This window comes from Strix uralensis, chromosome 17, assembly GCF_047716275.1.
Source record: "Strix uralensis isolate ZFMK-TIS-50842 chromosome 17, bStrUra1, whole genome shotgun sequence".
Taxonomy (NCBI): domain Eukaryota; kingdom Metazoa; phylum Chordata; class Aves; order Strigiformes; family Strigidae; genus Strix; species Strix uralensis.
In genome coordinates this window covers 12,472,964-12,496,996 of record NC_133988.1, presented here as the reverse complement: position 1 = coordinate 12,496,996, position 24,033 = coordinate 12,472,964, and the positions used below count along the sequence as shown (strand labels likewise).

The following is a 24,033-nucleotide window of genomic DNA, read 5'->3' as shown; positions in this document are numbered from 1 at the left end:
AGACAACCACCTACAGAAGTCTAGACTCCAATTCCCAGACAGCGGACACACACTCCATCAGCTGTGGATGTCCCCAGAGCCACAATGTTCTGACATTTTAATGTTAAATTGCCAGAAAGCATTTTCTGTGCAGTAATTCGAGGAGCAGGACGGGCTTCTCTGCAGCACGGCTGGGCTTCGTGGAGGGTCCTGGGCATCACTTTCTCCACTTACAAGGACCAAATGCTTCTTAGCCCTGAAAAGTTTTGGCTTATTTGACTGCTCTGACCTAATCTTTTTGGAATTATTTCTCTTTTATTTCCTCACTTCTCCTAGCTGCTGCTGTTTTACATTGTAATAAACTGCTCACAACTGCAAGGTTTCTAGCAGCATGCCCAAACTGCGGGCCAGACTCCTCACAGTGTAAGAGGACCTCCAAAAACCTGTGAGATCTGATCACTTGGGTCTTGTCTACACCAGAAGTGATGCCACTTGTGACATAGAGCTGTGCACACACAGACAGACAGGACCACAGGCACGTCATACCCATACAGGGTTATTCACATATGGGAAAGGAGATCATTTAGTAGTGTTATTATATCTGTTCATAACAGGGACAGAAGAGCCGTCCCTTGTGCAAAAGCTAGAACGTTGTGGAGAGCACCCTGTGGCTGAGTAAACTGCTGTTGATTAGGCCTGACACTATCAGGTTCCCACATATCGCTATCAGACCCCCAGTTTCTGGAAGGTCATGTTGGTTGATGTTTTGCTGCTCCCCTATGTTTTCAGTCTACATCTATGAAGCCCCTCCAGAAGTTCGCAAGAGTTTCCCCTCTCAGAAGTAAGTGCTGGGGCAGCTGGAGGCTGCTGCCTTCACTGTGGTTTAATGACAAGGTGTGTGGGGAGAGCTTGGAGGAAAGGGAAGGACACAGGTAATCTTGTAAAGCTGCTTAAAATGTAACCAAACGGCAAGTTTAGGGGAGCTCTTATGCCTTTGAATATTAAATATTGCGTGGACTGTTGTTATGAGGAGGCAGGATAGAAAGCCTGGGAAAAAACAACCTGAGAAAAATTGCAGTGTGTTCATTTTCTGAGCTCCATTGTACAAAACTCATGTCTTCAACATCCATCCTGCTCACTGGAGAGTCTGAACTGCTGAGCCAAAGTCTACCCCTTCCCTTGGGGCAATTTACAAGCCACACCTGGGAGGAAAGCTCCCTGCCATCCCTGGCAGCTCTGACAAATTCTGCAAAGCCAGGAAAACAGCAGGCCCCGAGTAAACAGAGAGGCTGTGTTACATCAGTTCCTCCTCAGATCACAAGCACTTGGAACATTAAAAAGAAAAAAAAAAATCATGAGACTGATCTGTTGCATCTATGAAAACACCAAAAGGTGAGAGAGACTATAGTTCATTTTTCAGTGCTAGTAAACAGGTGTTTATCTATCCTATCTTCTTCTGCATATCCACACACTGGCTGTAAAGCTGTATGTTTTTTCCTTTGTTCAAGACTTAATTGTCCTGAGTATTTACTGCCCATATCTACTACTTGCAAATGATACGTTTCAAGCTAGTTGTACTTTTTTTTTTTTTTTTTTTTTAAGAGGGGGGGAGGGAATCCTGAGATCAATAAGTCAAATTAAATAATTCAAAGCTATCCCCTTTTATAGAAAACAAGTCTATTCCCCCACCTTCCCACACCCCATATTGTTGTTATATTATCTGTATGAGCCAGGCATTGGCAAGGAGATGGTAAAAAAAATGACAGGACATTGTAAGAGAATTTAATGAAGTGGCTCCAAATATTGTATCAAAATAAATGAAGTGAATAATGCAAGAGCTCATTCCAGGTCCCTTCTACAACAATAACTATTGTGTGAGCAGCACATCTGAGGAGATGGGGATGGATGGATGAATACAAAGGTGCCACTTCGGCACTTTACAGAGCAGGGAACAATGGGCAGCCTGAATTGCTATATTTAATTTCAGTAATTCTTCGAGTCCAAATACTCAGGAAGAAAATAGCAGGTGGTAAAAGAGGAGGAGAAGGAATTATCAGCCTTTCTGATCTCACTTAACTGTTTTGCTTCTGCTTAGGGTGGAGGAAAATGGGCTGATTGCACACCTGCATCTTTGAACTCCTGTGCGAGCCCATGGTGCAGTTTGAGCAGCTTGAGGACAGCCGTCAGCAGGCAGAGCTGCTGGCCTCCCACTAGGAGGAAGACACTCGCTTGGCACTTCCACTCACAAATTATCTGCCTTTTATTAAAAATATATGCAATAGCAGGCAATAGAAAAGGCCCAGAGCCAGAACACTTGGGCCTGCCACTGCAAAGCTCCAATCTGCAGCCAGGTCGGGGCCCAGCTCCAGCAGGATACAACTGGCCTTACCTCCAGTTCTGAACCTGCAGCGGGTCGGTTCAGTGGACCTTGCTAGTCCTTGCTAGGGCCCTGCTTTTGCAAATGTGGCTGCTTATTCATATCCCCTCGATGATGCATGGGGAACAATCCCCCTTGGTATGTGCACTTGTGAGCTAGGGACCTTTGTTTGGACATAGAACCAAGCACAAGGATTCAGACATTGACAGGTTACCTATTCTCAAATTGCTGTGCTTTCCTGTCACTGCCAATAGCTAGGGGACACCTGTTATTCTCTGGCTCTTTGCAAAATACCTTTTTATTTCCTCTCTCTATATGAAGAATCCTTCACACTAGTACTACCTTTGTGGGAACGGCACTGAACACTCAGGTAATGCTCAGTGCTGTCAATAAAGCTTCCGTTCAAACTTCTTTTAGGCCTGTCCCTGCACCCTTTGATGTTGGCACTGTAAGGGGCTTCCCAGTTGTCCCCATCCGGGCACAGGGGCACAGCCAATAAGGCAGCAGCACCCTTCTGCAGAGGCCACTGTTGCAGGAGCAGCACGCTCTGGCAACCAGGAATCAGGGCACAACAAGTTCCTACCAGCTGTGACAGCCAGAAACAGTAACATTAGAAATCCAGGTGGGGAATCAGCAGCAAAAGCCATTACAACTGTTACCTTTGCTTGTAAACGCTCTGTGTGACGCTGCTCTAATTTTGTCTGACTACCTATATTCCCTGTAGGGCTGGCAGAGAGAAAACAAGCGGTTGGCACTTACCCCCTCCCAGCCCTGCCACCCACGGCAGGCTCAGCAAGCATCCTTCCCTCCTCGGGAGATAGATCCTGCACCCATCAGTGCTGTCCATCAAGCCTCTCCTAACCCAACTGCAATTCACTGACAGCTCTCCTTGCAAATTCCCTCTCTGCACAGCTCACGCTAAGAACCTTAATATTCCTGCAGATTCAGAAAGGGGATTTCCAACAAGCATTAGGAAAATTAAACTTCTCAAGAGCTGTCTCAATCTGACAAGCTATTTCTAGCTCTTCAAAGTAAGGTAAGTGAAAATGGGGGATGGGGAAGTTGTAGTAAGCAAATGATGAATTAATGCTAGAAATGAGGACAGCATTAAGTCTACTTCACATATATGTAAAGCATGCATATATGTATACACACACACAGAAATAAATGAATATGTATTCTTTAAGGCTTCCTACTGCCTTATAACAGAAAATTATAATCTTTCACCCTGTGCTTCCATCCAAAGGCAAAGCAGCAGATAACACTAATGAGTGAGGCATTTCCCTCAGAGATTTGTGCTTTGCAACCGCATTAAACACGCCCAAGCACCAGCCCTCTCTGGTACCAGATTGGGAGCTCATGATTAAACCACCAACTTTTCACTGAGGACCTTCTCTCTGCTGGTGAGAGCCCAACTCCAGCCCAGGCTCAGCAGAGGCAGGAGGCAGATGAGGCACAGCCCAGCCCTTCGCAGGCTGAGCTGGGGACACGGGGCTCATTGCAAGTCCTACCAGCAACTGGACCGCTCCTCACAGCTCAGGTCTGCATTCAGGGGTGGGCTGGGCACTCTGCACTACACAGACGGGCTGTTTACAGCTCATGAAGCCCAGAAATGGCAACGTTTATTACTGTTCCCCTTCCCAACAGGTCAGGCTACAAAATGCCCCGTGTCCCAGCTTAGCTTGTCCTTTCTCCCCTCCTCTCTGCTGCTTTCTCTTTTTCCGTTCCCTACAGAGCTTCCAAGCCTACACCCCAAGTGAAGGAGAGGCTGTTTATAGTCTGGGCCATTTCTGGGGGGGTGAGAAGCTGAACCAGGCTTTCAAGATGGAAGGGTGTGACTCCAAAGGAGGTGTGGGTGATGTTAGTTTTTTAGGAGCAGCAAAGCATCATGATTTAGCTGTTAGCAAATTTGTCTGCACTCTGGCATGGCTCTCGCTCCAAAACCTTGACATTCCCCCTGGCTTAAGGCCTGATTTGAGTAATGATGCTCAGCTTGTCTGTCTGTCCTCCCTCTCTGCTGCTGCTTTGCAGCAATCATCCACAGTAGCCTCACAAATCATATTAAAATTGGGTTAGAAGAGCATCCTCTTCAATTACAGTCCCTCATCACTGGTGCTTTAGGAGTGGGGGACACTGGCTCTGTACTAGACCAGGGGACAAAACAATTAGAAGAGCTGATTAAAACCCTATTGCTCTTCAGGGACTGGCGTGATTGTGTGAGGGCTATGTCATGTGATGAAAAAAATCTTTCTGAGCCTGCACATGCAGCCTGCCAAAAATGCCTCTTCAGCTGTATGAACTGGTCTTGCAAATGACACATTATTGAGTGCTGTACTGCGGCTACAGTCCAGGCTGTGTAGAGAGCTAGGTACGCAGCTAGATCTGATCAATACTTGGGATTTTTCAATATTACAAAATATTTTGCTTTAAGATGTGGCAGCCTGATATTATTTATTTAAGGGAAAAATACAAAGGGACTGATTTGACCTTGGTATCCTGACTGGCAGAACAGAAGGGAATGCCAAACGCTAAGAGCAAAGCTATTGATTAGGCCTGAGAGGGAGGACTGACGAAAGAAAGCTGTAAAAGGTTATTAATGGCAGAGAGGAGCACAGTGATTTGGGGTTTTGGCTTGATGACAACAGGATGGAAAATGGGTGTCCGCAGTCATTCAGGCAAAGGATTTGCTGGAGAGACAGGGAAGCATGAGAAGCATCTGTACTGGTGGGACAATCCCACCAGGAGCAGAGCACATGGATACAGATCGTCCTGTCAGGGAGCATCCCAGTGTCTGGGGCAGTAGCAACATCACCTTCCACCAAAGACCATGGCCCCACTGTGCAGCAGTACAGGCAGGGCACAGGCCTGCAGGCTTTAGTCTAAGCAAACAGTCCAGAAAGTGCAATAGAGAAAGCAGAGCCCATGGATTATCAGTGCTGGGAGAATAACTAAAGCTCCTGGGGACTGGTCTAGCACCCGCTGTTGAGACCACACTTCTCTATTAACACCCAGTGAGGTACCCAAGAGCTTGGGCAGTCCTGAATGCTCGCACAGGCAGAGGTAGGCGGCGATACCTGTCACATCTGCAGTGGGGCCTCATGCCATAGCACAAGGGTGGAAGAAGGGGTGAGCTGCTCAGAGGAACTTCTGATTTCAACAGCTCACTGAAAGGAGGTTGCTCTGTGCTTGGCTGCTGAGCATCGCCACGCAGGGATGCAGCTGGGGCTCCCAGGACCAGCTCCTAGCACTTGGCCCCTGTATAAGCAAGCTGAGACACAATCATGCAGGAGCAGATGGAGGATAAGCTGCAGGGAAAATCTGTAGCTACCACTGGACCCATGCTTCTGCTGAAAGTTTCTGGACACATCCAGTGTGTGCTGAGCTAAACAGTGCTCATGGAGAGTATAGTCCCCTTACTCCTATCCTTATTCCTCCTCCACTTTGTTCATCTGTGCTTACTGAGCTCAGTAAATTGTTGAAAATGGAACTCTAAGCCATCTTTTCAGTCTTTTATCATCAGGGCTGAGCAGTGAAGCTCTTCAGATTGTTTTTTAGGTCATTAATATGTTAACTAGCTGTAGGAAGCTTGAATTTAGTTATTAGGAACAAAGGTCTGAACATGAATAAACAAAGTCCCTGTTACACTTCAAAGCTGCAGCTTTCTGGTGCTGGTAATATTGCTTTGAGTTCTGTCAGGTGCCACAAAATTCAGGTACCAAATAGCTAATATCCAGCTACCGTCAGTGTGCCGGCACAACATGAGTCAGAGCTAGAAAAGCATCTGTGATTGATTGCAGAAGGGGAATGCTACAGGAGGCCTCATTTGCACCCACCAAAAACAAGGAGCAAGTGAGTTCTAGTAGATGGTGCAAACAAACATGGTTCAGTACTGAACGTGTCCCCCCGGGCTCCAGGGGCTGTTTTAAGGAGATAGATGCAGGAACTTGTCATATGTAATCTACCAGCCATCTTTACAATGTGACAAGAATTTCTTAATGAGCATTGGCAGTACATACAAACAGAGCAGCAGTGCTGCTTCTCCAGCCATTAATATTACATACGTGGGCTGCTTAATTTGCTGTTCCTCACAGAGCTAGAGCTGGAGCAGGAGGCCTGCATAATGAAGGATTTGTTGACAGAGGTCTTCACAGCAAATCAGCAAAAAGGTAGAAAATTATCCAGTTTCAGGGATACTTGCTTGACTCATGTAACCTTGGCCCTTCTAACACTCCTGATGATGGGCACGATGTACCAGGTGCTCTGCTCTTCTCAGGCCCTTATTGCTGCCACAATTGAACTCCCTCTATCTTAAAGCTTTCACCAAGAAGACAAACAGCACAATAACACTAATTTCACAGGAAAGAGTCATTGTTTATGCGTGAGAAAGATGATGGCTGTTGGAGACCAAACACCCATTTAGAAAGGTGCTTAAACATATGCCTAGCGTTAAGTGCATAAACAGTCCCTCCTCTGAGTTTTCAAACAGTGAGAAATTAACTGGAAGCAAAACACAAATTCTATCTCCTCAGCACTTTGCAAGTGATATCCTAACTTGTTTTAGAGGTACTTGGTCTCCTACCTGTCCCCAGGAGGCCGCTCATTCTGGGGCCAGACGTGGCAGCGAAGAATGGTTAGTCCTGCTACCGCTGTGTGGGGAGCTCAGGTTGGCACCATGTAATTCTCCTCAGGATACAAGCCTCTCCTACTCCAGACAGATACGTTACCTTGTGTACTTCTGTGGGCTGGTCGTAGCATAGAACAGATTTTATACAGTAGGCATTGTGCTATAGGCAAAAAGATGTGTTGCTGCAGTGCTCCAATGCCGTACATGCATAGGATATGGTAGTACAGTAAACATATAGAAATATGTGACAGAGGCTGGGCTTTCAAGGACTAAATAAATTCATCTCTCAGGGTTTTTTTTAAATGCTTGAGGTATTTTCTAAATATTCGGCAGTGATAGCTCCTTGCCTGAGTTAATTCCTCAGTGATGCTCACTGGACTTTGCTTGATCAATACACATGTGAGTCGAACTGACACTCTCTCCTAAGTGACATGTGAAAGAGTCTTCTGAGTTGTACTGTACGAGTCCTTTAGCTCTCACTTAAGGATCTTCCACAATGAAGCAGCCCCACAGACCACAGGGGAATGAGAGCAGGCTGTCTTGGAGAAGCTGAACATACACAGAGCCAAACTAAAGTGTCTCCAGTGTGCTCATTTCATTTACATCTCATTCATTATGGAAATGAGGTGTGAAAGTAGTTTCTAGAGCTACTTAGTGCGGGCTGCACATCGATTTAATACCTATTCTGGTTTTTCAAGTCACTTACCTCCATAGAACTCTTGTTCCAAACCAATGCAAGCTGCATTGCTCAGACTTTGAATTCGCTGGTGTATTAATGCAGCTTGGTCTAAACCACTGTACATTCCAGACTGCTGAAGGGGAAGCTTTTAAAATGAAGGAAGACAGTAAAGACCCAATTTACCTGATTTATAGGACAATCGAGTTTCTACTCCTGATTGTATTTATGCATAAATTCTCTAAAAAAAGCCAAACTACATCAAATACATTTTCTTTTGTTAACATGCCTGTATCTGTTTATCAGTCTAGCTACTCACATGGAAAGAAACTCAAACATGAAAATAAGAAGGCAACTGAAAAAAACAAGTAATTAATAACACTGAGGACAGAAAGACTGCTTGCTTTCAGCAGGGCTCTTTATCAGGCTCAAGAGATTGCCAATGGGAGCCACAGCTGCAAAATGTGTATGCAGCCTCTAAACACCGTCACTGCTTTTATGATGGGGAAGAGAATTTAGCCCCCTTCATTTGTCAAATGGGATTCTCATCTGATTGCTTGAAATAAAAGCTTTCCCCCTTGAGATGCTCCATGGTGCAGAAGCTCTCACTTAAAAGTCCAGGCCCTGTGCTGTGAGAAAAGCGAGTATACACAGACACACACACCCCAACAGATGGATAGATACATACATACAAAAATCTCTATAGGAAGTTGATTTATTCTGCTATTATCAGATTAATCAAAGAGTGTTTGCTTGCATGCAGATGGCCACAATCCACTCTGGCTTCTCCTTGAGCAGAGCTCAGGCTCCCACTCAGTGACTGTGATACATTAAAGGGTGTGGGGGGAGTGATGTCTGTTCCTGGTTTTGCCATAGATTGCCTATGTTACTTTGGGCAAATCACTTAACCTTGGTGTTCTCCATGTCAGTAAGGAATCCACCTTGCTCAGAGCACTTTGAGATCTGTGGACAAAGAGCACTCTAAATACTAGGTATTATTTATAGTATTGCCCTATGGATAGTAGCAAGCTACAGCTGCTACAGACAGCAGGGACCTCTGAGCAAGCAGAAAGGCATAAATCTGAATGTCAGTATCCTTAGCATTGTAGCTGGCGGCTGTTTTGTCCTAGGAGAACATTTCAGTGGCTTGTGCTACCAGATGAACTTGCTGTTAGCTCTTCATGTTCCCCAGAGGCAGCTAATGCAGAAATCTGGATTTACCATAGCAGCTCACTGGTAAAGCAGTTCTGACAGCCTGCTCCCAGCGTGGCTTGTACCTGCTCTTTCCAAAGGAGAAAGATTGGCCATGCAGCGATGCTTTTGCAAGGCAACCTGGCATGCATGCACGCATCTCATCTGCACAGACTGCTAGCTGAGATTTGACCACTTTTACCCTGACCTCCACATTACTAAGGGTTAAGTCTCTGCGGACATGACGTAGTGATGTGTAAAAAGCACCCAAAATAGCTCCAGAATTGGAGGCAAGACTGTAGGCTAGAACACTGCTGAGCCTGCTGGGAGGCTGCAGTGCTTTGCTTCCCTCACCTGAGCGCTCATCCTGAGCTAGTCTGGGCCCTGCGCTGTGCTGTCCTCACTGCTGCACTTTGTCCTTCAGCTTGCATAGGACCGAGTAACCCAGGCCTTGAAGAGAGGTGCTGAAAGAAAGCAAAGACCATCTGACATGCAAGTATTGATCTCCCAACTTACTCTCTTAAAATTGTCTTTAAAGGCATTTAGCCAAATGTGGATCTTCCCAATAGCACCAAAATCAGAAACTCACATATCAGGCTAGAAATATGCATGTGGATTTATTTGCAAATATTTTCAAATCTTGGAAGGGTGACTTGGTGCAAATACATTTGTAGCATAACATGTTGTTGATGTTATATCTTCTCTCTCCAACATTGCACAATGTAAAACTTTGTGACTAGATTGTGCCAAGAGCCTTAATTCACCGTTTCATGAAAGGACAAGTCCCCATATTGCTGCCAGTCTCTTTTAGGGTAAACGTTCTGACAGTGAAAGGAAAGAGGCGTTCAGAGTAGGAAAAAAGATGAAGCCACTAAAATGCAAATTTTATTCACAGTTGGCATGTTTATAAATATATATATTACATTCTTACAATCTACAGTACATTCTAAATATAGAGGGATTCAATCTAAGTGTTTGTGGGAGGGCGGGTATGTATTAAACTGAGCAACCTAGATTCAATGACAGAAAGAGACTTAATAATAAAAGGAGGGCAAGGACTCACTCTAGAAAATAAAGGAGAACTTGAAATATAAGCTGGATTTTAGTTAGTGCTTTGGCACTTTGCCACTGGTCATTGGAGACTGCTTTTGGACCTCACAAAAAAGTCATGGTTTTAGGGCTGGAGGGCACATCGATTCAAAGGGTAATCACTGAAATCCTACCATATGTACATCCTTATCAGAGGAAAACAAAAGATAATCATCATCTCTGGGAGAAACAAATGTTATCTACTGAGTTTAGCTGTTCAGGTTTCAACGTTGAATGTGCAGCACTCCTCTGTGACCTTCAAGTGCCCTCTAAACGTGTTGAGCAGGGGTCTAAAGAAGCATGAGCAGAACAAACCGAGCAACCTGACCTCTCCCAGAGAAGGGGACGGACAGAGAGGCAGTTGCTGTTGGTGTCTGAGTTCAGCACAAGTTACACTTACCCAAGAGAGAGTGGCCAACTTTGGTAAATGACAGCATGTAAAAAGCAAGTACCAGCACGGTACCAACAGTGTCTGTGCTTGGCAAGAGCACACCGTGGAGAAGCAAGTGTGCGTGAAAGGGAAGGAAGAAACCACACATTTCCAAAGTTGACTGATGCTAGTAAGTGCCCTCAGGATACCAGTGGGAGAGCGCTCCAGGGAAATGGCTGGGGATACAAATTTGAAACAGGACAATCAAATAAAGTGGGCTTTTAAAAATAGCTTGTTCTCTCAAACTTTCCAAAACAGACCTTCCTTTATATGAGTGATATTCTGAGTATACATTATATCTTTTCCTATTTTACAAATTAAGAAATACTGAAAATTGGCTGGCAAAGTTTATTACCTTGGCATCTACTTAAAAAGAGAGTTTCAGTTTAAACTGTATATGTGTATCCATTCTCAGTGCTTGGGAGGCAAACATGCTGGTTTGTAAACAGCCCAGTTACTCCTTTTCCCCCTCCAGATTCTTTGGAAACTCATAACTTTTCAGCTCTGGGTGCTGCTTTGCTCACACTGTTGGTTTTTGTCAGCTTTAAATTAATGTTCTTGGATGGATATTCTCTGCATGTGGCTTGAATGACATGCTCTCTTCATGGATCTATTTATTCTGAGACTGATATTTTGCTTTTAAACAAAGCTTGCAATATTGAACAGTAGAGCTGTGCGAACTTTGTAATATCCAAACTGCACTGGAGTTTGTTATATTTATTGATTTCCTGGGAAAGCTCAGAGAATGAGACCATATTATTTTGCTAAGTTTTTTTTTCATGTTACCATGCATCAAAAAACCACACACATCTCTCACTTCCATCTCTGAGCACAGAGAAGACTTGAATTTTAAGAGCTGTCCAGGATCTCTGCTCTCCCAGCTGCTTTTGGGTGGCTTCTTGGGGCTCCATTGAGTTACTATCCATCAGCTGATTCTTGTTATCAATACAACATTTCGCCCCACTACCCAAAATTAAAGGCAGAAGGTGAGTGAAAAACAAACAAACGAACAAACCAAAGAAAAAAGTATTTTGTGTCTCATTACACATTTTCATGTAATCTTTCCATATAGTTTTTAAGTTCTTTGCACTCCCCCAGGTCCATATCCTGGCAGACCCATTTAATGTCATCCTCACTACTCATCAAGATTGAGTTGACAGTTGGACATCCATCATCAGAGGAGATGGTGGTAAAGGTGGTGAATTTAACCCGTTTCCTCTTAGAGGTAGGAGAAGTAGTTGGTTCACTTTTCTGTTCTTTCCCTTCAGTGAATGTGGACTCGGTAGACCTGAAAGATTGTCCATTAACATTTTTGGCAGCATTTGTGTTCAGGAGATACTTGCTCTCTTCATAGTCCACTCCTCTGTCAATGGCTGTGATACGTTCATCTTGTTGGGATGAGAAATTTATGTGATTCTCCAAAAGTTCTGTCCTGTTGCTCAGCCCAACCCAGTCATGAGAGTGGCTCATGCCTTCTTGCTCTTCAAAGGGAACTTGTTTGTTTCTGTACTTTAAAGCAAAAGTGACACAATTGATAAGGAAGACCAGAATTGCCAGGCAAAAGACTCCCAGCAGGGCATACATTCCTATCTCCAGATCGCTGAGTCCCCTAGGGGTCTGGACTAGGTCATTCTCCTCCAAGTCTCCATTGTTTCTTGGCAGATCCACCTGCGCAGGGAAGCTCGTGAAGTCTATTGGGATGTTCTGCAGATGACTGTCGTCTTCCAGGAGGCTTTCTCTGTCTTCTTTTTTACTTAAAATAGACCTTTGGGTGGTGGTTCCTCTCCCTTGCTCATGGCCCATTGAGGAGCTGTAATACTGGCCATCTAGCCCAGCTCTTTCCTGCAGAGTAGTTTTTTGACGCCGGTCACTGGCATGATTTTCTAGGTGGACACCAGCACCTCTGTGTTTACTGTCACTGATGTTAGGGTTGGCATCGCTCTGCCCAAACTTGACTTTAATGCTACCACTCCCCACAGCTAGGATGCTCTTTCTTTTGGATTTCTGGCATGATTCACTGATCACCATCTCTACCTTCACAAGTGTCCCCTGGCCTTCTGTCTCAGCAGCAATCACAGGCCACTTGAATTTGGGGTCATGGTGAATGGAGACCACCTTCTCATCCAGAGATGTAGCTGACAAGGAGAAGTCTTTGGAGTCATAAATATCCAGGGGCATGACAGATCCATCACTGAACTGGATCCAGCAGCTGATGGCTGCTTCCTGTAACATATAAAACAAATACATGCACACTCAGAATAAACACTGAGGGAAATATATTCTGTCCTGGTCTATTCCCTCCTCCTCACAAGATCCATATACCATTTATAACCAGAAAAGAAATAAAAAGGGAGCAATAAAATTAATATCTTGCCAAGATGTGAAGAGAAATAGTAGTTTAAAACACTCATTGATAATAAGATTTGTTTCCCCAAAGGTGCTTAAAGGAGCTGTATCCCCTGGGCTCTGCAGAATCTACTTCAGCACCATAATAAATTGCATGTCAGAAAGCATTACCAGTCACTGAGATCATTTACTGTTGTGTATTTAAATGAAAAAAAAATTATATTATTTCTAAACTGCTTAAAATACAAAGTCTCCTCTTATTACACACAACACATATTAAAAAATACCTAATGTAGCAAGTAGGTCCATACATGACTCCATACCTTCAGTCTTTGATTTTTGTCTCTCGAATTAAATAAGCGTTTTGTACAAGCAGAGGAAACCAATCAGTTGCTTCTTTTGGAAATGGCCAGGGCAATTTTCATGCTTGTTATCAATTAAAAGCAAGACAATAATAAAGTTTAATCTTGTGTCACAGCAATGCACACTGTATACTTCACAGTGCATGGAGGCTTACTGAATGTAAATGAGTCAGACCTGAGTACTAATTCTGTACTTGCACGTGTGGAATGGTAAAGCATTCCTGGGAACCTTGACTTTTGGTTTTTAACTTGAAGAATTTTAAACTATTCTTAGATTTCAGAAAACATGTGCTCACCCACTTCTGAAAATCAGATCCTCTAAGGACTCTCAAATGGCTATCGAAAATTATCATGCTACGTGAAAAAATCTTGGCATTCCCACATCAATCATTTACAGACAAAATTCAGATTGCTCTCCTGGAATCTAATTCCTGCTTCTGATACTCTGAGTTGCTCTGTTTTGGCTGGGATATTTGCACCTTATTAGATACTGGAGAATCCACACCAGAAAGGCTGCTGGCTTGATGAGTGGATTCTCTGGTGTCTAAAATAAGGTGAGCTCTTGTCTGGTAAGAGTTGGGATCACCCTGCTCTGAGAGAGAGCCCGACAGACAAACACCCAACTGACAGATTAATATCCATACTTGCCGAAAGCATGATTATAAAAGTCTTGTTTCTTTTTCAAACACACGGTGTTTACATTCTAAGGTATTTACATTCTAACTCAACATATATACAGAAAATAAATATATATGATTATCTTTTAAATTGTTTCTAGCACATAGTCATTCACCTGTTCAGATCACGGAGAATAAACCTCCAGTCTTTCGGGATTGTGTCGTGCATAATCTACTGGCCTGATTCTGAAATCCTTACAGCCATAAAGCTCCCCATGCTTCAATGGGAGATTTGCTTCTGTCTCTATTTCAGGACAGAGTCCTAAGACTTTGCTGACACTGTCATAAATCCCAGCTTTGTGTTTATTAATCTTTGGATGTTTCTTGAAGGCCGCATAGAATTTATGTCATCAACTCATCCTCCCACTGTGTTGCTTAAACCTGCATAATCATTTAATAATTTTGCGCTGCTTTGCTTATAGGGATTGTACTCTGAAAATCATGTACTAAGCAATGGAAGGAATCAGATGCCTTTCAAAACAGAGTCAGTTCTTGAAGGGTGGAAGGTGCACATCTTCCTCACTGTTTTAATACCAATCCAATGCTGTTCTGACTGTACCCCTGCATCCAGAGAGGGACTTATCTAGACTCCATTTCTGGGAACTAAAATGTCAGTGCTGGGCAGCATACTGGGACTAAATGCCATCAACCCCAGTTTTTGGGCTGATTTCAAGGTAGTTTGTTTAACCCACCTGTCAGCAATGGATTAGCTCACTGGCCTTATTTCTAGCTGCCTGGCATTGATTTCTTAACTCCTTGGAGACTATGGGAGCCTGATTTTTATCACCCTATAAAGACAGCAGTTCTGCATTATTTCTCATCCTGCATCCCAAGGATAAGACCCTATGATGAATTAAAGCGTCTCAACAGTTGGCCAGATTTCAAACGTGCATCTCATGATCATTTACCTTTAAAGCTCAGAACACGTTTAAGTGTTAAGAGCCCAGCGCATCCTTGATGTAAGTCCCAGACTGATGGATTTGGGTTGAAAAAGAAGTTTAAATTTCAAATGTAGACAGAAGCACAAGGACAAATATCAAGCAGGGACTGATGGGGACATGGCAAAGTCCAGCAGCCCTTGGTAACTGTTGGTTCCCTAATATAGGGACTAAGAATAACAGGGGAAAAAAACCATTGGTTTATGAAATCATGAAACGGGAAATGAGTCAGTGATGCTGATTCATATTCTAGTAATGAATGAGAATGAAAGGGATGTTCCTTAATTTCTTAAAACGCTCACAGAAAGTAACTAAAGGAAGAAAAATCTGACATAATGCAGAACACTTTCTCCTTTAAAGATGGACTAAGGGGGTTGATTTGGATACCTGTGGTGGGAGGCTGAACTTGTCAACCTAGTTGGCAATATGTTCTGTGGTCTAGTAGGTGCTGGATGGGACAGAAAGGGGGTGTGTGGAGAGGTGTGTATAAGGGGACTGCTGTTGCTTAATTATGACACATCATTGAGTTGCATGTGTTATTCATGGGATGCAGCCATGACAGATGGGGTATGCCTGTGTGTTTATTGGGGTTGTGTAGATGTAGTGCCATTTCTGTGAGATCTTTGTTTTTCTGTTAGGGCACCTGGTGGCCTTCAGAAAAAGGTGCCCATAGGGAAAATGTTTTATTAGCATATTATTAATAAAAATCTGCTTGATTCCACAGCTTGTAATGTTGGGTATAGTGAATCAGAGTGCTATCCTTCCACAACACAACATGTGGGCAATAGTACCTGCTTCGGAAATTGGAGCAGCTCTTGTGCTACCGCTGTAGCAAAGATGGCCTTATTGCTTCCTGGACTGAGCTGCAGAGAAAGCGACAATCCAGTCACTAGCTGCACTCCCAGGTCAGTTATTGTCACCTTCTCGTCCAGAACTGTCACTGTCTTCTCAGCCAAGATAGCATCTGAAAGGGGGGACAATATCTGAAAAGAAAAATTGAAGTTAACAACAGCCATTTTACATAGCACCAAGCAAAATAGATACATGGAGTGACTGTAATACAGATAAGTGATATTTATGTTAATGGGCAGAGTTACTCTTAGCAGACAGACACTATTAAAATATGATTAAAAAATGGCTAGTCACAGTTTATAACTCTTCTGTAATAATAGGGTGCTTATTACAATGACGTTAGTAAAAGATGTTATCAGCTATGCCATTCACCTCTGCGATATGCTAACCACATCTGTTTCAGATGTATTAACTATTTGTAAATGTACTCTTCATGTGAAATGCAATTATTTTATTACTGATCGTGTTTTTAGGTATGTCCTGGTTTCGGCCAGGATAGAGTTAACTTTCCTTGGGCTGAGAGGAAGCACAGCTGGAGGGTCAGGCCCAGATCGATCATTGGAGTATTCCACATCATGTGACGTCATGCTCAGTATAGAAGGGGATGGTGCTCTCTCAGTTTCCGTTTTGGTTTCCCAGTCAGTCAGCGGTGGGATTTCTGGTGCGGTTGGGATCACTGCTGGGGGCAGGTTGCGTGCCAGTTGCCAGTTGGTGAGTAACTACTGTATGTTACTCATTTGCACTTACTATGGTTAGTGTTGTTTTGTTACTAATTTTTTTTTATTCAACCTATGAATTTATTTTTTCTTTTTTGTCCCTCCCCTATTTCACCGGCGAGGAGGAAGGGTGGGCAGTAAACGACTGGCCACGTGGTGATTGGCTACCAGCCGAGCAGAAACCACGACAAGGTAGCATATATAATGCAATCTGTAGATTATTATAAGATCCACTGAATAAATTACATTTATTTCTATCCTGTAGAAAGAATCGTGTATTGCTACAATAACCACTCATGGTACTGTACGTAAAATTGACAGAGAAAACTTGTTTTGGTTAAAAAAAAGTGCACGGAGGTCAGTGCACTGATACGTGACATCCAAAGATGCTCATTAGTAAGCAAGTTGAATTTAATGATCCATATAGGGTACAGAGCATTTTTGAAGCAGTTTATAAGAGGTATTCTTTAAATATAACATGCTCTCAGCTTTTTCCCCTTGGATTTTTCTCTCCACAGTTTTATGTGCATTTGTTGGAGCACTGTAAGTCCCAGAGCTTTGGAAAGTCATTCAGAAAATCTTTAAAGATTTAGCAGAAAGTCAAAAATCTCAAATCCCATTTCTCCAGCCCTGACGACCTCTGTTATTGACAGGTGTGATGGTTGTTTTCTGATTTGACATTTTGGGATGATGAGCATGGTTGGAGAGCTAGATTTTTTTCTTGTTCCAGTGCTTGTTAACATGTTTTCTACTTTGTAGTATCACTGGACTTAACTCTCTCTCTCTTTTTTTTTTTTTTTCCCCCCTCTTTCTTCTCTTCTGGGACCCCATTTTCTAGGCCACTATTTCTCTGCCCAGCAGGAAGAACTATACGTGAAAAGCTGCCAGTGAGACAATAAGTTACTTCGGAGTGGGGACACTAAGGCACAGCCACATATACAGTGGTATATATAGGCCATATTCTTGACCGTATTGGCTGAAACTGATGAAGCTAAATCTGCACCCCTGGAGAACATAGCTTAGTTGTCACTAATCAGTCAGTCTCCTAACATCATTCTAGAAGTGCTAATTATTATTATTGTTTTGTGCATATTCTGAAATATATCCTAACATCTGTATTTTGTAACACACTCCTTGAGCTTGCGAGGAATGGAGTAATTTGATCCTGTGGGACTTATATTCCAGTCTCAGTTCCTCAACCAGCACTAGTTAATTTTCACTTTACCCTTTGCTCTGTCAGTGCAGGCTTTGGGAAGACCGAGCTGTTTCACCAGCTGCATGCCTTGTGATAGCCCATATTACAGCTCCAGGTTCAAACAAAGCTTTAGACAAATAATGATCAGAAACAGCCTCCAAGTATACAGTTTGGACTAAATTTACTAAAACTGCAGTCTACATTACCTTGGGGCACAAGATAAGAAGAGAAAACCATCTCTTCTGTGTCCTCCAGTCCTTGCTGCAATTTTGCTCCATTCAAAAATTTATGCCTCCAATTTCTGTTGCTAATGCAAGAAGCTGTTGTACACTTCATCAGTACCTCAGTTAAGGTTAATGGAGGAAAAGGAGTAAGTAATTTATTTTCCCTACCTGAATTGTTGTCATTCCAAGCTCCTGCCCGATCAAAACCTGTCCGTCCTGCAGTTTAGCGATTCTTGGCTCCTCCACCTGCATGAAGTCACTCACCAGGTCGGTGATGTCAATCTGCCAGTCAGAACCCAGTAAATAGCTCAGCTGGCCACCGGGGTCTGAGGCTTCAGCTACAAACTGTGTGAGGACTCGCACCATCGCATGCTGGTACTGAAGGGCGCAGCCTCTTCCCTTTCGTTCATCCTCTTCTTCATCATCACTGTCCCTGGCTGGTCTGGTCGGACACCAAGAATAAAAAAATCAATTTAGACTGGTGCTGGGAGAGCTTGGAACAGGAGAGCTATTGCTGATATAAGTCTGCAGCCTAGTTGCTGGAGGAAGGGGCCTTTGCTCTGCTGAAGATGCTTCCTTCAGTGCATTTCTGAAGTCAGTTGGGTTCCCCCACTTTTATCCTGTTTCCCTTGTTCATAACTGAAAACTCCAGGCTGCCTAGATCTCCAAAACAGCTGCTGAAATCACCAACTGGTCTGCTAGCTTCGCTACCACATTGTCCTCTCCAAATATCTCTCATTACTTTCCATGTTTAAGCCTTTACTTTCAGGACCTTCACACTTTTTTCTTGCTGGATCTTCCCATAAACATCTTAGTGTTTCCATGGAAATCTCCTCTGTCTGCATCTACATACACATCCCTTTCTGTATGGCATTCAGGTTGAAATCACATGTCCACAAAAATCCCCATCTCTTTGCTGTGATACTAACAGAAACCTGGTAATAAATAATGTCTTTGTAGGTAGGTAGGAAGGAATAGCAAGTACCTACTTTATCATTTTTTTCCTCTTGTTCTTAATAACACTTCCAACAGATACAAACAGTCTAGATCTGCCTACATCCATTCTCTGTCCTGTCATTCACATGCCACGGCCCTGTGGGCATGGACAGTATCTTTAAAGCCCTATTGTATCAGTGTCCTGACTTTGGGACACTGATCAATGCTCCTGGACCCTACAGTGATATGAAACACGTATGTACTAATTGTGACCATTAACCATGAATAAATTAACTGTCAGGACCTGTGAATCAGGCTGGAGACTGACCAGACTTGCCAGAGCTGGCTCTTCTTGATGCCTTCCCACTGTCTCATGGCTGATCCTGCCTAACTTGACCAATTGGCTCTTTTCATCTCAGTCACTAGCGCTATAAAATGAAATTGATTTCCAATATAGGATCATGCAACCTGCAGTTTCCATTTGCCTCATAAGTCCAGTGTAGGAGCCTATTGAATAAATGTCTGATGACCTTCAAATTTACACTGGAATTGCATTACGGCCAAATGAGCAGGTTCAGATCCACTGGCCCTGACAGGTCTTTGGCAAGTGCACAGCCCAGAATGAACATCCTCTAATGAAACCTACCTCTTATTAGAGATGATGGGGACTCTCCACCCCTTGATCTGATTTAGTTCTGTGTCAGAGACCTCTATCTGCAGCGGGAGACGAGGAACCCAGACTGTCATTTCTAAAGGCGCACTCAGATGCTGGTAAGTAAAATTAACTATGACATTCACTTTGCCTTTCATTTCCTTCCCATTGACAAAGACATAGTCACATCTGTCAGAAACCTGAAAAAAGGAAAAAGAAAAAAAAATTAATGAGTCTCTTCACAAATTATAAAGTACACCACACGCTGGGAAAGTGAGTGGGAGGAAGAGAAAGGATATACGTTTAAACTAGCTCAAAGTTCAGAGGACAACTAGGAATAACAAGAAAGGTGCCTGGTGTGCCCTTAATAGCCTGTATAATTTGGCATCGTTTTAGCAGGCAGGCTTTTTCTGCTATAAACATTTCCAGTATTATCTAAGATAAAAGAACAGCTTCTTTCTGTCCTTAACTCCCACTCCAATACTAGGCTAGTCCTAGTATAATGGCACCGAGAGAGGATTCCTCTCCTCTCCCCAAAGCTCAGACTCTACTACCCTCTTCCTCTACTTTGGGTGTGGCCTGAGGAATACCACATACCTGCGGGGAGGAACAGGTAACTGCCCTGATACAGAATTCAGCAGGGGACAGATTTCTCTAGTCAACCCCAAACTGGGACAAAGGCTTCTTCAGGAGGCCTGTTACAGGTGCCAGGGCATGGAGTGGTCATATCAACCAAAAACTAATCACAGTGGTGTTTCACTGGGGCCAAACAGCTTCATCTCTGCTGAAAGCCTGACAAAGGTCTTACACAATGTTCTACTCAAGCTAGTCCTGATGTCACTTTATTTATTACCTGCAGCTCTGGACATCAATATTGCTGAGAGTTACTAAATCTCACTCAAGCGATTTAGCAGCTATTGCAAGGATCTAGGTGAGCTGACAGGACCTGTTCATTACAGCTAGTTAAAATATATGAGTAAATGTACACGTCAAATAATTTATTAACTACCACTTTACCGTGCTGATGATCTGAAGGAATGATCTATTAAAACCCTGAACTCTTTTCACAATCCATTACCAGCCAGACCTTCTATTCCATTCTGTAGATGTATTTAATATTTCTGACTCCAGAATTCATAGTCTCATCCTCATCTGAATTTAATGCCATTTTCTACTTTTCTGTTTAAATGCTAAATGAATTTAAATCGTATTTAAATATCACCAGCTTTTGTAGGATAATTTGCATTCCTAATATTATTATCTTTAAACAACAGCAACCCCCCTCACAGACAGATCCATTGCAAATCCATTTCCATCCTTGCTTGTCTGAGCCTAGGTAACGTATCAAAAAAAGTTATCATGAATCTTGCAATGCCTCTCTTGCAAGCAATGTCTGTTTTAAGGTCAAAATCTTACAGTTGTCATTCGTTTCAGCAGGAAAATAAGGAGTTTATTTACAGGCAGAATTATGTTTTTCGGGATATTCTCGTGTTAGCATGTTTTACACTAGCTCTTAACAGCTCCTGTCAGGATCCAATCTCATTGTGCTGCACAGCAAGAAAACCTAGTTGCTGTCAAAAAATCCTCAAAGCTTGGGAGGAAAGGACCTCACAGCAGGCAGCTGAGCACAGCCAAGCCCCAGATCCGGCTGGGGCCTGTGTCACTAATGTAATACCCACTTCATCACAATGCTGATCCAAACTGGCCTGAGCTGAGGAAGATGAGACTCTGCAAAACTCCGTGAGAAGCTTCATGTGAGCCTGCAGAAATGGCTAGAGGGAAGGCTGGAGGCATAAGCACATTCCCCTTCTGGTAGCAGCATGTCTGGGCAGCAGCAAGAGAGCAGACATTATTCTTGCATCCTTGCAGAAGGCTCACTAATGTAAGGGTAATATTTTCTGAGTAAGAACTATATCATACTTCCTACCTGCAACACCTAATAGCCTGTCCAACAGGCGGAAGTCAGAAGACCTTCAGGCAGTGCCTGGTACATCTGCTCTTTCTCCCACCCCATGGGGTACCTTGCTTCTGTAAGTGGAATTCATCTATTCCTTGCTGGCACTTCACTTACCTCTGTTGCCTTTTTGTATTTTAAGTGCTGTTCTCAAACCAGACAACTCTCCTATGCACTAATAAGCTCTGTCTGCTGCTTTCTACCTTTCCTCTTTTTCCTGGGATGCCAGTGAGAAGAAAAACTGGGCAGAGTCTCTAAGTGCTGATTTCCACCTGAGAGGCAACAGATCAAAGCTGAAGACAAGGTGGCCCCAAGGAAAACATTCAACCTGGGAGCTGATTGCCCTGAGGTCCTTCACTTGCCTTTGTCCTCTGCAGGCTGGACCACAAGTACAAGTGAATGGCCCGAAGACAAGGATTATCTTTAGTGGGGCATGGGGCCAGATAATAGCCTTCGGTGCAACTTCCTCACCACCTCTGTTTCCAGCTAGCAAGACCTCATATTTGTGAATCTTAGCTAATTAACACATTAGGCAATTAAATGTCCCCATGGGTGATCAACCTAGGACTGAAACCATTTCCTACTGATACACTGATACTGTGCCTTGCAGCACAGAAATCATAGTTGAGGGATGTTTCCAAACCAGTGTCCTCTGCGCTGAGCCCCTGGAGCCCTGCTCCCCAGCAGACCCCTCCTCCCCGCCCTGCATGTCCTCTGCTCTGCACCTGCAACAGGGCTTCTACCAGGGGACCTGCCAAACATCCTCCCAACTGGGCTAAGGCTTCACTGTCTGAGCAGTGGCTTTTGAAGCACACATAGATAACATAGGTGCGATTTTGCCTTTGTTTTTATCAGTCTGTGTGGGTGAAGAGCAGTTCAGCACATAGGGGCTGGAACAAGGCTGAGACTCACACAGGCAATAGAGGTAAATGCTGAATTACGCTAGTAAGAGATGGGAATCAGACTCTCAGATTTTAAACTCATTAATGCTCAAGCAATAGCAAGAGAAAGAAAATCTGACAGGCAAACAGACCTCAGTTCCAACTTTATCAGGGTTTACTATAGAAAGAGAGAGTTAAAAACAGAATCCATCCCTAAAAGCCTGCTATATGAATGATTAAATAAATACCACAACCTTGTGCTTTCAAGATTATGATTTATAAAGCAAACTGATGGTCAGGAAAAGAATGACTAGGCTTGGGATACCCACTTTCTCCTGTTTCCCTTTCTGTATGTGAAGACGGCAACAACTATGAGCTCATTCAGTCCCCAGCCAGCCCTTCAATGTTTGAATGAATAAGCATCACTGTTCTGCTGCAGTTTGCATGCAGTCCTAACAGAGCAACAGCAAAACACGGCGCAAAGTACAGTACATTTTCATAAATCAGGCCAGGACATTCAGAAACAGGTCATCAATAGAAAGGCAGATTAGCCATACCCGTGTTACTGCAGACACATCCGAACCATTCATCTTCCAGCCCAAGAGAAAGACTAAAAAGGTGTTGAGGAAGAAGAAAAATTGAGCTTCTCTCTCTCTTTTGAGATTGAGTTTTCTAAGCTGTTTTTGGAAATGAGTGAGTATTTTGTGAAATGAGTTTGATGGGACTCAGCTGAGCCTCTGCAGGACCAATATGCACATGAGCAAAGACCTGTCAAGCGCAGCTCAGCAGCTGGCAGCCTCAGGGCAGTCCCCGAAGCTCACACAGGCGAAGGGAGTGACCGGGTCCCCCCTTGCAAGGCTTCTCCATGTTAATGTTGATGGGGGCAACACAGAGAATCTTTTGCTGGCACTGCCTTTTCTGAGCCTGCATGTCTCCTTTTCAATCTGTAATGGATTTCAATTCCTCAGTCTGTCAAGCAGCTCCTTTTCTTTAGCATTAATTCATATAAACAGCCTTTAACTACCAACCTTCCTTCCTGTACTACAGTTCTTGCTTTACACGCCTCGCCACACACAACAGAAATGGCTGTGGTTCAAGTTTATTAAATGCATGAATGGAGCGACTGCACACACCCTTGGATATGTGTGCGAGAGTGTGTGAACGAAAGAGGGAGTCTGCACTAAATCAACAAACAGCTCCCCAACAGTTAGCTATTAAGGGAATTATGAGATTGCAAAAACTTGGCCCCAAAACAGACAGATTTCAGAAAACTATTGAACACATTATAAAATGCCATAGGAACTACAAAGAGGCTGGAGAAAGGTGGGTGATTTGTGGGGAAAACTAATTTGTTTTCTTTCCAAGATCCAGGGACTCCCACCCATATCTCCCTTTTCCTTTCCTCCTGCCTTAGAATTTTGATATCTCAGGGATGGTAAGTCCCGTTTTCGGTAAAGGTGACAAGGGCTCAAGAGGGAAAGAACAGATTTTCTTTTACTGCTCATGTACTGCTGGAACACACGTCTCTGTTGTGACCACTGTAATTCAAGGACATTATAATGCCATTAAACCCTTCTGGTGCTGTGCTCCCTTGCTAAAGCCTTTCTGAGCTTTGTGTCACTGGAGCTTTTTACACAACTATGCTGAGCTGACTTCCATTAATTAAGGGAGGCTGTACTTAATGCTCCCAAGATGCTCCAGAAATTCTCTTAATACTGGGGACTTTTATCTCTTGAGGGACCTGGGGTTTGAATGGCTTTTTTGGGCATGAACTTGGTAGGCTATAAAAGTGCTTTGGGTTTCGTTTGGCTCCTGCAGCTCCACCTCTTTTTCTTACATCAATGAACAACTAAGACAGCTTCCTCTGAGTCACACACACGTATCTAATCTCTGTGTGCCAGGGCAGCAGAGGTCAGAGGTCTGTCCCTTATTGC

The 24,033-nt window shown here is 43.5% G+C and overlaps 1 protein-coding gene across 2 annotated transcripts in view; it reads right to left on the bottom strand.

Moving 5' to 3' along the window:
- TMEM132D (transmembrane protein 132D) overlaps window positions 1-24,033 on the bottom strand; it is a 294,438-nt gene that overhangs the window by 17,863 nt on the left and 252,542 nt on the right. Inside the window, exons 6-10 of one of the 2 annotated variants that reach the window (XR_012631298.1) lie at window positions 19,259-19,464; window positions 17,845-18,118; window positions 15,481-15,672; window positions 10,722-12,589; window positions 9,202-9,311 (exon numbers count right to left, since the gene is read on the bottom strand). Coding sequence is in view for 1 of the 2 variants with exons in the window: in XM_074887190.1 (XP_074743291.1) it covers window positions 11,408-12,589; window positions 15,481-15,672; window positions 17,845-18,118; window positions 19,259-19,464 (1,854 nt within the window). In the remaining variant the exon portion in view is untranslated. Of the gene's footprint in view, window positions 1-9,201; window positions 9,312-9,710; window positions 12,590-15,480; window positions 15,673-17,844; window positions 18,119-19,258; window positions 19,465-24,033 lie in introns of those variants that run through there. The other variant, XM_074887190.1, reaches the window with a different exon arrangement.